Below are 16,297 nucleotides of genomic sequence, written 5' to 3'. Positions count from 1 at the left end.
TGTTAACTTGTTTCTTTCTTTTGTTGAGATTGCATCCATCTGTCCAAGCACCCTAAGCAACATGCATACAAAGTCCCAAAGGAAAGAATTCCGTCAAATCAGCTGTTACCGTAACCTCAACTCATTTTGCAAAGTGCCACAAGGGAACAACAACAAAAAAGAAACCACACTTGTAGTATTATAATCTTAATCTCCATGTGCACATTTGTAGAAGCAGAGGAATCTAAGGAGTAAATTTAGGGAAACATGAGTTTCTGCTAAATTATTTTTGTGTTTTTTAAGATTCCCTTGTTACTTTAAGCTAATTTCTGCCAGCCATGTTCCACAATCAGGGCCTGGGCACAGCCAATATGACTTCTGGTTCTTAGTCATGCTGCCATTCTGATGCACTATGCCCACCTGTCCTCTAGAGGGAGCATGCACACTGATGTTTACTTTCTCCCATAGGGACACTTGAAGCTGCTTTTGCTCTGAACCTAGTCATCCTGCCCATCTAGCACAACACTGTCTATGCTGAATGGCAGTGGCTCTCCAGGGCAGTGAAAGACTTCAGGTTTTAACATTTCAGCAGCACCCTGTGTGCTGCCAAAATGTGGTGCTCCACTTCCTCTCACATTCTGTTGTTTGTCATTGTTGTGGCACCCTCTTGCCTAACAGAAACCAATCAGGACCTCCAGTTCTTCAAGACAGCACACACAAATGTATCCCTGAAGATGGATGCTCTGTAAATGTAGCCAGTAGTTTAGAGTGACTATCCACACTTAGGGCTAAACAGCTGGAATCATCCACCACAAACAGAAGAGCATTGGTCACATCTTTTGGTACCCCAAATAAGTGATTTTATCAGGCTACTCCTAATTATAAAATCACCACTATCACTGGAATAGGTTTTTTAATAAACTAACCTTCTGTTCGAGAAGTAGTGTGTTTGTAGGGATTGCTGCAAAAGCCTTGTAGCTTGTCTTGATCTTGTGTGACTACAAATCATAAACAAAAGGGGGCGGTGAGAATGGAAAAAGAAAACACATTATACATTAAAATATCAACTATAAATATTGTCAACATTAAGGGGGCTTACATGCTGCGTGAATATGTTGTTCTGACTTTTATAGAACAGTAGCTCACACATTCATTTCACTATTCATTGGCATGCATTCATTTGCCTATTAGGGTGCACACAATATTCATTTTATGCTTTGCTGCAAATACAATCCATGCAGCCCACATGTGTGAAAGGATGCCCTTTTGCTGACAGGGTCAGCGAAGACCGCTCCAGATAGAGACAGGTGATCACTTTCACAGAGCAATAGCGATAACTCTTTGCTTTGCAAAGAGAGCCAACACTGGTAGTTTGATAACAATTCAAATATAATGGAGCTGGGACACAGAGAACCACTGAAGTGGAGGTGGAAACGCCAGTTTGTGACTTTCTCCATTCTGACTTGCAGTTGCCTTCCTTATCTCTGTTTGCTAGATGATGAATGTGGTGAAATCCCTTGGACCAGATGGCAAGCATCTTTTCATCTACTCAATTTCACTCCCAAGAAAAAGGTAAACACACTAGGAACACTTTTCCAGACAACCTGTATATTGAGCACTCATCACAACTGATTTGCAGGGAGGTTAGAGAAATATTTAATGAGCATCCATTCAGATTTGTTTGTGGGGAGTCTATATGACTTTGTGTCACAACAAGAGTTGTCTTCCACTTTCCAGTGCATCTCCCCATCATTTTCCTTAGGGCAAAAACTCTGATCTCTTAGGGAAGCAGGTTTGCTGTGTAAGGGGTCCAAATGAACATTATTTGATCAACCCGAATTTGCCAGTATGTGACTGAATCCCATACAAAAATAGTGACAGCAGGGCTTGCCAATCAGAAGATTGGTGGTTCGAATCCCCACAATGGGGTGAGCTCCCATTGCTCTGTCCCAGCTCCTGCCCACCTAGCAGTTCGAAAGCATGTCAAAGTGCAACTGGATAAATAGGTACCACTCCAGCAGGAAGGTAATCTACTTATCTACTTGCACTTTGATGTGTTTTTGAACTGCTTAGGTTGGCAGGAGCAGGGACCGAGCAACTGGAGCTCACCCCGTCATGGGGATTTAAACCGCCAACCTTCTGATTGGCAAGTCCTAGGCTCTGTGGTTTAGACCACAGCACCACTGCATCCCCTACGTCCATGTGTTAAGACATGCTAATTTATCACACAAAAAATATGAATGATACCTGTCTGTTATTCCTCATATATCAGGTTCTACAAATGCAGAAATTTACTCCCTCTCTTTAAAAAAAGAAAATCTGGGAATCTGGGAATTATGGTTAAACCAGCTGCCCTCACCTGCCCACTACCCCACTGTGGATGTTCATGCACTAAAGTGATTTCTGGGATGCACATAAGATGTGTGAGAGAACTGTGGGCTGCACATACAGTATATTTATTTTGCAGGTAGCCACAGGTGTGTGTTTGTGTTGCACGAACATGAATGTGGCAAAAAGACTTCTGTCCTGTAATGTCTTCAAAATCTATTCAAGCATTTTGTGCAAACTGCATACAATCACATGCTTTTCAATCCCTTGCACAGTGAGATGACTGCAGTAATAGCAGACCATGAATTATTAGCAGCCTTTAAGAAGGCATTCTCTGCTTTTGTGTGGAGAAACACTTCCTCACAAAATGAACCATGCTTGAGATTTATATGGACAATGGTTTATAAATATTTGTATCCAGTAACACAACTGCTGCATTTTTAATTGAATTTAATTAAAGTTATTTCTATGGAACCAGCCTCAAAGTTAGTTCCCGCCAACAATAATTATAATATTCATCAACAGCATGTGCAAATCAGCCTATTGTTGATGCAAGTTTGAATCATGCTGCAATTGATTGGACTGAAAAGTGGAATTGAAGACAATGCCCTACTTGCTTCAGAAAACAGGGTGCATCACTCCAAAAAAATTCAATTTCAAAATTAATTAATCCAGAGCAGCTCATGGTTATTTCCACTTACTGAACACAGATTAGAACTGTCGTTATATCGTGATGGAGGAGAAATTTGATTCAGTGCACATTTAAAGCCAAATCTATCACATTTCCATTTCTTCCAAGCCATATGCAAACCAAAACACAGTTATGTCACACTTCTCCAAATTTTGCAGTGCTGTTCTCCAACCAGTGTTTACAAAATTGCATCTATTAGTGGGAAGTAGGCATAAAGCTGGAGGTATTTGTAAAATAACATGCAAAATTAGGATAAATTGCTTGCAAAAATGTGTCAAACCGCATGTTATTATTAGAAGAAATTAGCGCTAAAATGCTGGTGATTTCCATGAGGATTTTTTTATATATATAAAAATTGCTAATTGCTGCATAATGTAGATAACTTAATTTAAGTCTGGGAAAATGAGACACCAAAACAACCAAACTGGATGGACTCTCCCATCCCTGAAAGCAAGCAAGCAGGCAAGCAAGAAAATATTGAATACCTGGGGCTTCTTATTCTCAGAGGCAGAAGGCAGAGAGAAAGACAGCGGTGAAGTCACCTCCCTTGATCCTGACAACAATGAACAAGGTGAATGCACCGTGGCAGGAGATCTGTGCTGTGGTACTGTTGGGGTCCTGAGTCTTGAAGATGGAGGGCAAGCTCGGAAGTTTGAATGAACAGAGGAGGACTCTCTATGTGGAGTAGGGGCTTTAATATGATAGCCTGGAGGAGTGGGTGAAGTCGTATCTGTACGAGAAGCTTGCCAATGAGGTGAAAGAGCTGGCGAACAGGTAGCTGGGTCCTTAACAATGGCTTGCGGTAAACATCCGTTTGACCTGCAGCTAGAATGCATTAATGTTGGAGAGAGAGCGCCCTTGTCTGCGGTGGGGGAAACGGCGTCCCTTTGGCTAACACCAGGAGGAGACACTGGATAGGACTTAGCGGTAAAAGTGGGGGAATAGGTATGCACCTTCTTAGACTTTTCAGGCCCTCGGGCTTTGTGGGCAGGAGAGTGGGCCCCTTTCCTAGGGGCCTGGGGAGGCAAGGAGAAAGTGGGAGATTTCGACTGTAACAGAGGAGACACAACTGTTTTTCTATAGGAAGAAATGGTGGGTGACAAAGGGCGCAATTTGTCAGGGGAAAGCGCCCTGGTGTCAAGGTACTTTTTAGGAGACGGGGACCTAGTTCTAAGAGTAGGGCTGGACTTTGAAAACGAGGCCATGCGATTGGGCATGGTAGAAAACACCGAAAGACGAAATTCCTCTTGGCTTGGAGAGGCAGACATAATTGAATACTCTGAGGCAGCTTTCTTAGGGGTCGGAGGGGTCATTTTAAACTTTTGGTCTATTGCCAGCGTTGAAGAGCCCAGGGAATTGGGAGAAAACGTAGCAGGGCAAGATGCAGGAGAAAAGGGTCTTTTCGGAGCAGAGCCTGACTTCAAAATAGCAGTCAGAAGAGAGAGCCTGGTTGGTAGTGGTGACTTAGTTCCGGATTTCAGAAGGTTCCCACTGGAAGACATTTGGCTGCCAGGGTTGTTGACACTATAGATGGTGGAGGAGGAACCATGAAGAGGAGAAGACAGAGGCTTTGGACTAGGGGATAATAAGTGTGTTGTGATATAGATAGGAACCACAGACAAGGGGGCAAACCTCTTGGGCGGGAGAGGAGAAGCGGCCTGAGGGGATGAGCTCTGAAGCGTGTCTGCTGAACTGTGAGCCTGTGAGGAAGAAGGGCACGAGTCTTTGCTTGATAAAGGGGATGATGTGAGCTCATATTTCTGGGGGAAATTCCTAGCCTGGAGACCACTGGGCAACTGAGCCCCATCTGAAAGGCTGTGACTTGGGAAAGAAGGTCTTTGCAATATGGGAGAAGGGAGACTGTAAGAAGCAGTAGACTGTAAATAGGTAGATGTCTGGCGTACAGTGGACCCATTTTCAGACAGCCATTGGCTGTGGGATTCTTGAAGAGAAGAGGCTTGATGGACAGTGGGAGACGGATCCTGTTCTACCATCAGGTTAGTTGGAGAAAGCAAATGAGCAACAAGTGGCTTATAAGAAGGATGATCAGAGGTAGACAGAGAAGTTGACTGGAGAGGGGAAAAGAAAAAGAAATGTTAATACAGAGCAGCAACCATGATGTTCTTCAAATTATGCTACCTATTTCCATTCACTACATCTGCCATGTGCTTTAACAGCATAACACCTCCTTTAATTATCAGTGATTATATTGTGTGCTGCATTGCTAAGTGATTGCTATTTAATATTAAATAATCCATGCACATAATTTGTTGGCACATAAAAGAAAGATATCAGTGTTCTAGATTCAATACTAATTTGTTTCCCACTTTTCCACAAATAATAATAATACAGTGGTACCTCGGGTTAAGTACTTAATTCGTTCCGGAGGTCCGTACTTAACCTGAAACTGTTCTTAACCTGAAGCACCACTTTAGCTAATGGGGCCTCCTGCTGCTGCCGTGCCGCCGGAGTACAATTTCTGTTCTCATCCTGAAGCAAAGTTCTTAACCTGAAGCACTATTTCTGGGTTAGCAAAGTCTGTAACCTGAAGCGTATGGAACCTGAAGCGTATGGAACCCGAGGTACCACTGTAAATGCCATTCGCAACTGTGGGTTGTAAACAAAAGATGTCAAAAGCTTCAGGTTTTTAAAATGCAAACCCAGGAAGGATTATATTAGCTAACACCTTGGTGTTATGTGGAATTGCAGAGGGACCCAATGGCTGCAAATGGGCTCACAGTCATACATGCACATCTCCCCAAGAAGCTGATGTGAAGACATAAGCATTGCTGTGTCCTGACTTGAGAACACCAAGCACATTCCTTAGCACCATCTGGCTAAACACTTTACCAATGAAACAAGAACTGCTTAAGGGATTCTCTAACAGCTTACAAATCAGACAGGCAGGCAGGCAGGCAGACAGACAGACAGACAGACAGACAGACAGACAGACAGACAGATAGATAGATATGTAAAGGTAAAGGTACCGCTGCCCGTACGGGCCAGTCATGTCCGACTCTAGGGTTGTGCGCCCATCTCACTTAAGAGCCCAGGGGCCAGCGCTGTCCGGAGACACTCCTGGGTCACATGGCCAGCGTGACGAAGCTGCTCTGGCGAGCCAGCACCAGCGCAGCACACGGAAACGCCGTTTACCTTCCCGCTATAAAGCGGTACCTATTTAACTACTTGCACTTAGGGGTGCTTTCGAACTGCTAGGTGGGCAGGAGCTGGGACCGAAAGACGGGAGCTCACCCTGCCGCGGGGATTCAAACCACCGACCATGCGATCGGCAAGCCCTAGGCGCTGAGGTTTTACCCACAGCGCCACCCTATAGATAGATATACAGACACACACATATATATACACACACATACACCACGCATATATAGTATAACATGTTTTACTATGTTTTATATATGCTGTAAGCCACCCAGAGTGGCTGGGGAAACCAGATGGGCAGGGTATAAATAAAATTATTATTATTATTATTATTATTATTATTATTATTATTAATCATGACTAACCCACTGGCATGGGATGCAAACTAGTACCTTTTATATACATATGGAATTCCATATATACTGAGTTCTCTAAAGGAATAAGGTTCTTCTTGGTCAGCTGAGCACTAATGATATAAGCAGCATTTTATATCTTTAAGAATGACTCCAGGTAAAGTACAGCTGAATAATACTAAAAGGAGTGGGTGCGCAGCTTGTGGGTATGCCTGAATCCATTCATGTTGCCTCCGTGGTGCAAAGTGCCTTCCATCAGCATTGGTTGGTGGCCCAGCTGCACCCCTATCTGAACAGGGACAGCCTACCTATTGTCATCTATGCTCTGCTATAGGCTAGATTACTGCGTTAAACGTGGGGTTGCATCTGAAGATGCAGAATTCAGTGGGGAGGTTGCTCACTGTTGAAAGACGGTTTGAGCATATGACGCCTATCCTGGCCCGATGGCACTGGCTGCCAATTAATTTCTGGGCCCAATTCAAAGTGCTGTTTTTGACATAGAAAGTCTTAAACAGCTCAGAACTGTGACACCTTAAGGACCACCTCATCCCATATGAACCAAGCCTGGACCCAGTGATCATCACCGGAGGCCCTTCTTTGTGTGCCTCCTCCACAAGAGGCCTGTGGTGGTCCCCACTTGCGGAATGCTCTCCCCAGGGAGTCTCACCTGGTGCCTTCATTGCATATCTTTAGGCACCAGGCAAAAACATTTATCTTCTCCCAGGCCTTTAATTATTTTAACAACCTATGGCCTTTAACTGGGGTGGTGAGGGGTATTGATTTTCAGTAAATCAGCAAGAGTTTTTGACATTAGGAACAACCACAAAGCTGTTCTGCTCCTAAATTATGTTGTTGAAAAATGAATTTTAAAGGGGGAACCAGGAATGGTGTGTGTGTGTGTGTGTGTGTGTGTGTGTGAGGGGGAGAGAGAGAGAGAGAGAGAGAGAGAGAGAGAGAGAGAGATTGTACACTTGGTTCTGGTGCTGATCACAAATCTTGGCTTGGACATGTGTTCAGAAGACCCTTTCCTTTAATTCTTACTGTATGTTTGCTCAGCTGAGCCCCAATTTTGCACCCAGCTCTCAATGATGAACCTCAGGTTTCCAGAAAACGAAAACAAAAAACAAAGTAGACACAAGATGCAAGAGTCCTGGTCCATAGGAAGCAATCCTTACACATATATCTCAAAGCAGATAAGGTACGAGTCTACTAACTACATTTGAAACATTCCCCACCCCCTCAAAATCTTTATTTTACAAGTTACAGTGCCACAAGTTAGGCAGCCCCCCCCCAAATGGATTTGAGACAGATCTGCAGCCAATCTCAGCTCTGAAACAAGTGTGTATGGTTAATACAGTCCCCGTGTTTACCAACACATGCTTGCCACATTCATCGTTTACCATTTCATGTCTACAGTTAAAAATAAACGTAGGTGTACAGCAATCTAAAAAACATAACGTATGAAGAAGCCTGGAGATTTGGTACTGGATCCAGCTTCTTCCACTAGAGGAAGGGAACCACTGGATCCAGCCCATGATTATCAGCAAAAGTTAGTTTTGTTGATGACATTCCTAGACTGCTTGGTCCAGTGAATAGTTCTGGCTGCTTCAGAGTAATACTGTGAGACTAAAAGCAGTCACAGTTGTTCATTGATCTGTAGGATGCTTCACACTTCACTCAGTGCCTACACAGAATGCCAGCAAATCTCATATTCAAATAAGTCATGTGAATTTTTTGTTTGCACACACTAGGAAGCAATTTACACATGATGATCCGCATGCAAGAGAGTTGCAATTTCCTATGTCAAAATGAATTACAAAGCTGCCTTATATTGGTCCATCATGCACAGTCTACACTGAGTGGTAGTGGCTCTGGAATGTTTCAGATAGGAATCTTTACCAGAGTTTCCTAGAAATGGCAGAGATTGAGCCTGGGATCTGTGGGATAGAAAACCTGTGCTGTGCTACTGAGCAACAGCCCTTCCCTTCCTTTGTTTCCTTAATGGCCCCTACCCAAATATATATATATATAGAGAAAGGATTTTTGTCCTGTGTAAAGTAGTCCTAAGTAGAATGTGTGCTCAGGTTAAGTGTTGTTTCAGCCATCATTAGCTGAAGTAGTATAGTAACAGTCTACACCAACCTTCTCCAAAGTGGTGATTTCCAGATATTATGGACTATAAATCCTACCATCTCTGGCCATGATGGCAGGGGCTGATGGGTGCCCAAAACACCTGAAGGATACCAGCTTGGGGAAGGCTGGACTACTCCCATTTGCCATAACTGCCACGTGTCATTGAAAGTACAAAAAATGTTGCAGTGCCATGTGCTTTTTCCACCACCACATCAATCTCCTCCACTAGACCAGCAACTTCTCTCAGCCATGGAAGGCAATATGAGGGACTAATTCGTAACTGAGCAGGTTAACAAATAAACATCAAGTCTAACCAAGTATAGTACAAACAGACAGGTTTTCATAGAGATGCACGCTCACAATTAGGAAAACAAGATACCTGAGACTGTTTCTGTTGGCTGACAGAACTGTAAGAGATCTCAGTGTGCAGTGGTAACTGTGGGGCTGTCGGATGTCCTCTGGATTCGCCACTCGGAGACAAACAGGATGCATCCAGACCCTTAGATCTTCCATGTCCATATCCGTTGCCTAGTGGAGTGTTTTTGTCCTCATCTGAGTCCGTAATGAAGACAAATTCAGCTTTGAAGAGGTCATCCCCTTCCATTTCCCCTCTGCTTGCCTTGTGATCTTTGGCTTGGAAAAGTTTGTGGCGACTGTTTGTGCAACTGGCAGAGCCGCCGTTTCCCTCGTTTCTACTTCCTACGGCCTGACCTCCAGGAACTGCTTCGGCCTATTGTAAAATAACAAAAACAAACCAGACTTGGGTCAATTGTTTTGCTTTCATAAGCTCATTTTCCTTACCAGCCAAAGAATTAAGAATTTGTACTACAAGCTAATGCATGTGCATTGGAAAACATGTCCAACGTCTCAGGCACCAGAAAAGATGGGGAGGGTCACAGACAAAGAAAGTGGGGCTTGTATTGTTGACATAATGAGCTTTCCACTGTTGGCGACTTCCCTCTTCCCTCAACACACTTTCCCATAAATATGGCCTGATACAAGGGAAGACACTTGTTGCTTTCCAGCAGCACCAAAACAGTGAGGGGGGGTAGACTCCAGAAGAAATCGTTCACATTTTATTAGGAGCAATAAAGGAACTGGGGTGGAGGCAGGTGCAGTCAAACAGAATGGACTACAAGACCCCTTTAAAGCAGGCACGGTGGAGACTGGGTTCTGGCTGTGGGCTGCACGAAACCAAAAGACTGGCTCCCACGCTCCTCAGAGGGGGAAATCTGGGGCAAAGCCCCATATAGACATTGAAGCCACAAAAGGACTTCAAAACCAGGACATTCTCTGAGCAGACAAAACAAAAGAATTTGCAGTCATGGAGCTTGACTGTACTTGTTAAGGGTGGGCATTTTAGTACAAAGCATCATTGTTTTGTTACAGGGACCCATTCAGTGGTCCTGCAGATTTTGGCCATTAACCCCTCAAATGCCAGAAACAGCTTTGCTGTGGCTCCTGAATTAGAGACTGGAGGCTGTCCCCAACAAGGCACCATGTATTTTAAACAACAAATACAATGTCTTAGCTCGTTTCACAAGGTAGGGCTCCACAAGGGAATAGCTCTTAAGGACTGTACACTTAACCCTAGTACACATTGTGCTCATTCAGGAATACCTCCTAGGAACTTCTTGTGTAAACACATTGGCTTGGGGAAACAGAGTCGGCACTCCTTAAGGTCACCTCCATTGGGGATTTAAAGAGCACAACTGGAGGCATGATTGGAAAGACTTTCTGCTTAATCCAGCAGAGCATACTTACAGAACATTGCTATAGGACTGGGATTAGTATGGATGTCATTTTAGGGGTCACCCTCCAAGCCTGTGGTTTTAGATCTGTAAAACAGGGTTCTGTAGAAAATGAGGATGCCCAAATGGTCAAACCTGTCTCTGTTAATTCCAGTTACAGATAGGTAGCCGTGTTGGTCTGCCATAGTCAAAACAAAACAAATTCCTTCCAGTAGCACCTTAAAGACCAACTAAGTCAGTTCTTGGTATGAGCTTTCGTGTGCATGCAGAAGAAGTGTGCATGCACACGAAAGCTCATACCAAGAACTGACTTAGTTGGTCTTTAAGGTGCTACTGAAAGGAATTTGTTTTGTTCTGTCTCTGTTAAGTTAGTGGCTCTAGCCAAGTCTGTTAAGCAACTCTTTGCAAGACTAAAGAGAGTACAGGTGACTGGTTGCCAAAGAATTTACGAGCTGTATATGCTTCCCAAAGGTGAGCTGAAATGGGCAGGCCTTCCCTATCCCTCCTGGCTGGTTGTGATGTCATCAAGGTGTGATGAAGAACAAAGGACAGCTATAATGCAGCCAAAGCTAAAAACATTTTTCAAGAAGGTTCAAACATTAATGCAGTGCTGACATAAAGATCACTTCCAGGAAACCCACAAGTTGAGCATTTTGTCATAATTTGTTTGCACAAAGTTTGTGGGGAGGGTTAGATGACTTCCATGATTTATTGAGCATTCATCTGATTTGATTATGGAGATGTTTTTTGACATTAAATCAATCACAGTTATCCTACACTTTCCAGTACATTTCCCCACCTGTTTGCTTTTCACAAAATATCCAGGTTTTTTTTGGGGGGGGGAGTCAGAAAGTGGGTCTGTTGCACTACAGCACCAAATAAACTTTAATTACAAAACTAGGTTTGCTGTCATGTGAGTGAATCCAATCTGAAAATAACAACAGTTGATATTGCTTGTAAACAGTAAAGATTACAAGCAAAGAGGACCTATGCAGATGGCAGCCAACCTATTTCAAGACAGTTTGAAAGACTGTCTCCGCACAAACATAAATCAGTATGAAAATATAAAAAAGGAAAAAAACCCTACCTTGTGCCCAGTAATTTCTTGAGAGTTTCTATCCACAGGTCCCTCTGCAAGAAATGTTGTGGCATCAGCGATGTAGAACTGAGTTGGAAGGCTTCCAAACGAAGGAACAAAAGTGAACCTCAGAAATTCAGATTCAGAAGGAACCTACAAAATACATATATTTGCGTGTGAAGAGGATATTTAACAAAGAACATAGAGTAATGCTGCATTACCATGTCTGAACCACCTTGCAGTCATTTCACTGGACCTAACTTCAGGTAAATATTTTCTCTGACGAACTGGAGCGAGGATCATCTCTTCTGACTATTTTACTGTTCATGTTTTCTCATCTATATCAGCTTTTTCTAGTCAACCCAGGCTGAATTTGCCCTTGCTGACTCAGGCCTTATCCACACTTTTCCTCTGCTCTTTCCAGGCATGGTCCACAATCTAGAAGTTCATGTTCAAGCCCTCCCCTTTTGAAAACCTGCTCTTTAAAGCTCAGTTGGAACAAATGGCAACTCTTGGAAAACCTGATTTGATGTTTGCTCCAATTCAGTTTAAAAGAGTGGGGGGTTTTTTAGGGAAAGCTCATGGCAAAAGCAAAATATACAGAACAAATGCTTGGGCATGGAGCATTAGTGCAGACCTCTGCCTGAAAAGAGTGGGGGAAAGGTAACTGTGGATAAGCCCTCAGTGTTTTAAAAAGTTAGATTCAGGGTTTCAAAAAATCAGCCTTGAAAACAAGCCCACAAAAATTATGAGGGAGTCCATTCCACTGTCAAACAGCTCTTCCCGTCAGAATGTTTTTCCTGATGTTTAGTTGGAATCTCCTTTCTTGTAACTTGAATCCATAGATTCAAGTCCTACTCTCTGGAGCAGGAGAAAAGAAGTTTGTTCCATCTTCCATGTGACAGCCCTTGAGATATTTGAAGAGGAACGGGAGTGCTGAGGGAGCGGACCACCCCCGGCACCACTATTCCAGTAGGGTGCCATCGTGGTGCCCCCCCGACACGCACCATGCACACCCCCCCCTGCACACTGGGTGCCACACCCCCACAAGTGGTGCGTCATGCCCCCAGAATGCGCACCACACCCTCGCAGGTGGCGTACCACGCCCCTGGGATGTGCACCATGCACTTGTGGGCGGCGTGTCACGCCCCCGGGGCTCACGTCATGGCCCCCCAGGGTGCGCCAGCCACACCCCCACCTGCTCTCTGCCCCCAGTAGCAGAGCATGCAGCTTCGCCACTGGGAGTCATTTCTCCTCTCAGCCTCCTCTTTTCCAAGTTAAACATACCCAGCTCCCTCAACCATTCCTCATCAGGCTTTGTTTCCATGCCCTTGATCATCTTGGTTGCCCTCCTTTGCGCATGTTCTAGCTTGTCAATCTCCTTCTTATACTCTTGTAATAGGAACACCTTGCCTGGGAAACTAAGCAAGCTCCTGCCATGTTACTGTGAACTGGAAAAGTAATGGTTTGTTTTTGTTGCTGTTCGTCTGTCTTTTAGAAGCATAGGTAGAAAAGCAAGTAAATGGAAATGGAACAGTTCGAGCAGGCCACAATACTTTCTTTCTTTCTTTCTTTCTCTCTCTCTCTCTCTCTCTCTCTCTCTCTCTCTCTCTCTCTCTCCGCTCCCTTTTCCTGCGGCACACACCACAGGATTTTACTAGTCAATCTAAAGTTTCATTTGTGGGGGTGGTGCCATAATCAGACCAGCATTTATGCTTCCAGTGGGAATACTCTGTTTTATAAGCACACTAAACAGATAGAAAGGATTCACTCCATGCTTTTGCAATTAGCAGCACCATTTTACAAGAGAGACATATGACTCATTTTAAAGTATCTCATCAGTTTAACCACTGGCATATTGGAAAATGTTAAGCCAGGCTCTCCCCCAGCAAATAAAGCCTTCAGTTAGATGCTTTCATTACCTTGTAAGAAGAATGCAGTTTTACAGTTGAGGCTACATAGCCAGAGCCAACTCAACATTCCTATGCAGTTTAGCAGAAGAATACTCTATGGCCCAAAACTGATTTTTTTATTTTTTAAATACTCAGCATGATCAAGAAACTTTTCATGAAGATAACTGCTGATTATAGAACACCCACAGACTTTCAAGATGTGTTATACTAAAACTTCTAACCACTAATTATGTGGAGAGAGTTGTCCCACAGATATTATATAATTCTTGTGTTTGCTTGTCTGTGTACAGAAAGCAATAAAAATGCTTGGCCTCCATAGCAGCTGGTAAAAAAAAATATGGGGCAGGACATGTGTGGCAACAGTCTATCACAAATTTGTAAACACAGGGGAACTCAATAGCAGTCCTGTGGTAAATTAGAGAACACCACATTTCTTGAAATATAGGCCGTGCACATACTGCCACCCAGAGTGGTCAGGGCAACTCAGTCAGATGGGCAACATATAAATAAAAAATTATTATTACTGATCTGAATTGAGAAAAAGAACCACCTAGCTGTGTTTTAAGCTGGTAGTGTGTACACAGACATAAACCCACGTCACCCATCAGCGTGAGATGTTAATCTCAAAACATCAGGGATACAGGCAGAAAAGGCAGGAGAGTGAGTTCGGTACTGCTTAGTACTGCAATACATTGATTTGGCACACTCCTCTGTGAAAGTACCAATGGCTGACATAGCTATCAGTCACTTGGAGGGCACCAAGCTAAGGATTTCACAAATCTATCAGGCCCACATGCTACAATTTTACATTTTTACGGGTTCATTCAGATCACTCTCATTTGGGGTTATCTGGAGCATGAAGTTTTCCCAAAGCCTCACCATCCGGAACTGCGGGGTGTTCTAGCCAGCAACACGTGGCGCAGACATAGGGAATCAGTTTAAGCTTTGCGGTCCACATATTTGGCCCCGCATAGTCACCACAGAGGCTTCCCTCCCTCTTTCAGATGCTCACTGGTGTGTACTTCCATGCTAGATGAGGAGCAGGACCAGGCATCAGGTTCCCCTACCCCAACCCATGCAAATAAGAGACCAATGAGGCTGGGTTTGGGGTCAAAACAGGCCACAACTTTATTGAATACAGATGAAAGAGGCTTGGCTTGGGCATGGGGCAATCAAAATACTTCTGGCCCGCTGGCCAGAAGTGAGGCGTGGTCAATCTAGATGGGGGTTCCTAAGACTTACATCAAATAAGGTGACCCCCCTCAGGGAGCACCATCTGAGGGAGTGCCTTTGGCCCTGCCCCACCCCCAGGCACACAAACATGGCCACTCCCCCCGGATCCCTTTAACGGGATACCACAACATTTGGATGGAGGGGCAGGCGGAGACTACAACCTCCCCTCCATCCAAAACAAAGGATTGCCCCAATGCTCAAAACGTTGTGATGATTGCTATGAGGTAGGCAAAACCACCAGGTCAGTGGCAATTAGCCCAGTGGGGAAATTCCTACCTGGCCCCCTTAAAGAACGGCGCCCACCGTAGCCACAGCAAAGTCATTGACTATAAGCTTAAACTGAGGGTGGGTGGGCAGGGGAAAAATCCGGCGAAGGAACAAACAGGTAGTGCCTCAGGGGTGGGCTGCTTAAATGGGCAAGGGGCAGATCCAAAGGAAGCCTACCTGCTCCGTCGGCTCTGCCCCCTGGCACAGCCCAAGTCCCCAGCCTGCATCCCCATTAGCCAAAGAAGGGCACAGGCCAGGATCCAGTTCCTGATAAGCCCCCACCGCTTATCAGGAAGGGCACCACTGTTCCAGTTCCCCCCTCAGGGCTCTAGTAAAGCCTTTGCCATCCTGCAATGCTGCTGCACCAAAAGGGGTAAACGGACTTATCTGCATCTGCAAATGGGTAGCATGTGAACAGGCATCCAAAATAACAATCTGTCTTCAGAACCCACTGCATAAAACCAGCACAACATTTACATCCTCATCTTAAGCCTATCTACCTGGAAGCAAGCCACTGTGAGTTCAAAAGGGGCTTGCTTCCTCTAGCTATGCTATGGGGATTTCCATCTTAAACATGAAACATTTATACCAGGAGTACCAATACAATGATTTAAAAATTTAACATCCTAGCAGAACAGCATTATACCTACAGCAGTGTTCAAGTCCTAGAATGTTTTTTAAAATATACAATAGGCCATTACATTCAAAAAGACTTCATACCTGTTCTCTGTAAAGGAAATTAAAGGAGGAACTGTCTCTCACATTTCTTGCCTCAGTCTGTTCTCCATGTTGTATGGGTTGCTATTTACAAGAGGGAGGGGGGGAAACCAAATAAAATAATGCTGTAGATTTATGCCTGTGTCTTAGGGAATTAATATATTTCTAGCTAGAGATTCCATTAATGGGATATTCTAGGAGTAGGCAGCTTGTGTGGGCATAGGAAGAATTTGGGACACAAAGGCTCAGCTTGTTCAACTACATCCAGTTGCTAAAATGTGACATTGTTAAAGGCAAAATGGCTGCTTCCTAAAGTCATGGGCCAGAGGTGTCAGCAAAAGATTTTCACTGGGCAATATATTTATATGAAACTGTTAAGATAATTAAAACCTTTATTTTCCCAATATTAAATATGCTGGATCCATTATATAGAATACAATGAATCCACTTATTCCTGGAGGTTTGATGTGGCTTTGGTTATGGTGTCCCTCCTGATGTTGTTGAACTCCCAGTGTGGTGTAGTGGTAAAGAGCGGTGGACTTGTAATCTGCTGAGCTGGGTTCGCTTCTCCGCTCCTCCACATGCAGCTGCTGGGTGACCTTGGGCTAGTCACACTTCTCTGAAGTCTCTCAGCCCCACTCACCTCACAGAGTGTTTGTTGTGGGGGAGGAAGGGAAAGGAGATTGTTAGCCGCT

At 44.2% G+C, this 16,297-nt stretch overlaps 1 protein-coding gene across 3 annotated transcripts in view; it reads right to left on the bottom strand.

The window, feature by feature from the left end:
• The window catches only part of MLIP (muscular LMNA interacting protein), a 52,253-nt gene that overhangs the window by 21,671 nt on the left and 14,285 nt on the right, over nucleotides 1-16,297 (bottom strand). For 2 of the 3 annotated variants that reach the window (XM_081856894.1, XM_081856895.1), the window contains exons 2-6: nucleotides 15,606-15,686; nucleotides 11,482-11,625; nucleotides 9,023-9,373; nucleotides 3,484-5,067; nucleotides 906-977 (exon numbers count right to left, since the gene is read on the bottom strand). In XM_081856894.1, the coding sequence (XP_081713020.1) occupies nucleotides 906-977; nucleotides 3,484-5,067; nucleotides 9,023-9,373; nucleotides 11,482-11,625; nucleotides 15,606-15,686 (2,232 nt within the window). The remainder of the gene's footprint in view (nucleotides 1-905; nucleotides 978-3,483; nucleotides 5,068-9,022; nucleotides 9,374-11,481; nucleotides 11,626-15,605; nucleotides 15,687-16,297) is intronic. The other variant, XM_081856896.1, reaches the window with a different exon arrangement.

The sequence above is a fragment of the Podarcis erhardii genome (genome assembly GCF_964252035.2).
Source record: "Podarcis erhardii genome assembly, chromosome: 3".
NCBI classification, from domain to species: Eukaryota; Metazoa; Chordata; class Lepidosauria; order Squamata; family Lacertidae; genus Podarcis; species Podarcis erhardii.
Note: the sequence above shows the minus strand (reverse complement) of the source record. Positions and strands in the feature narration are given on the sequence as shown.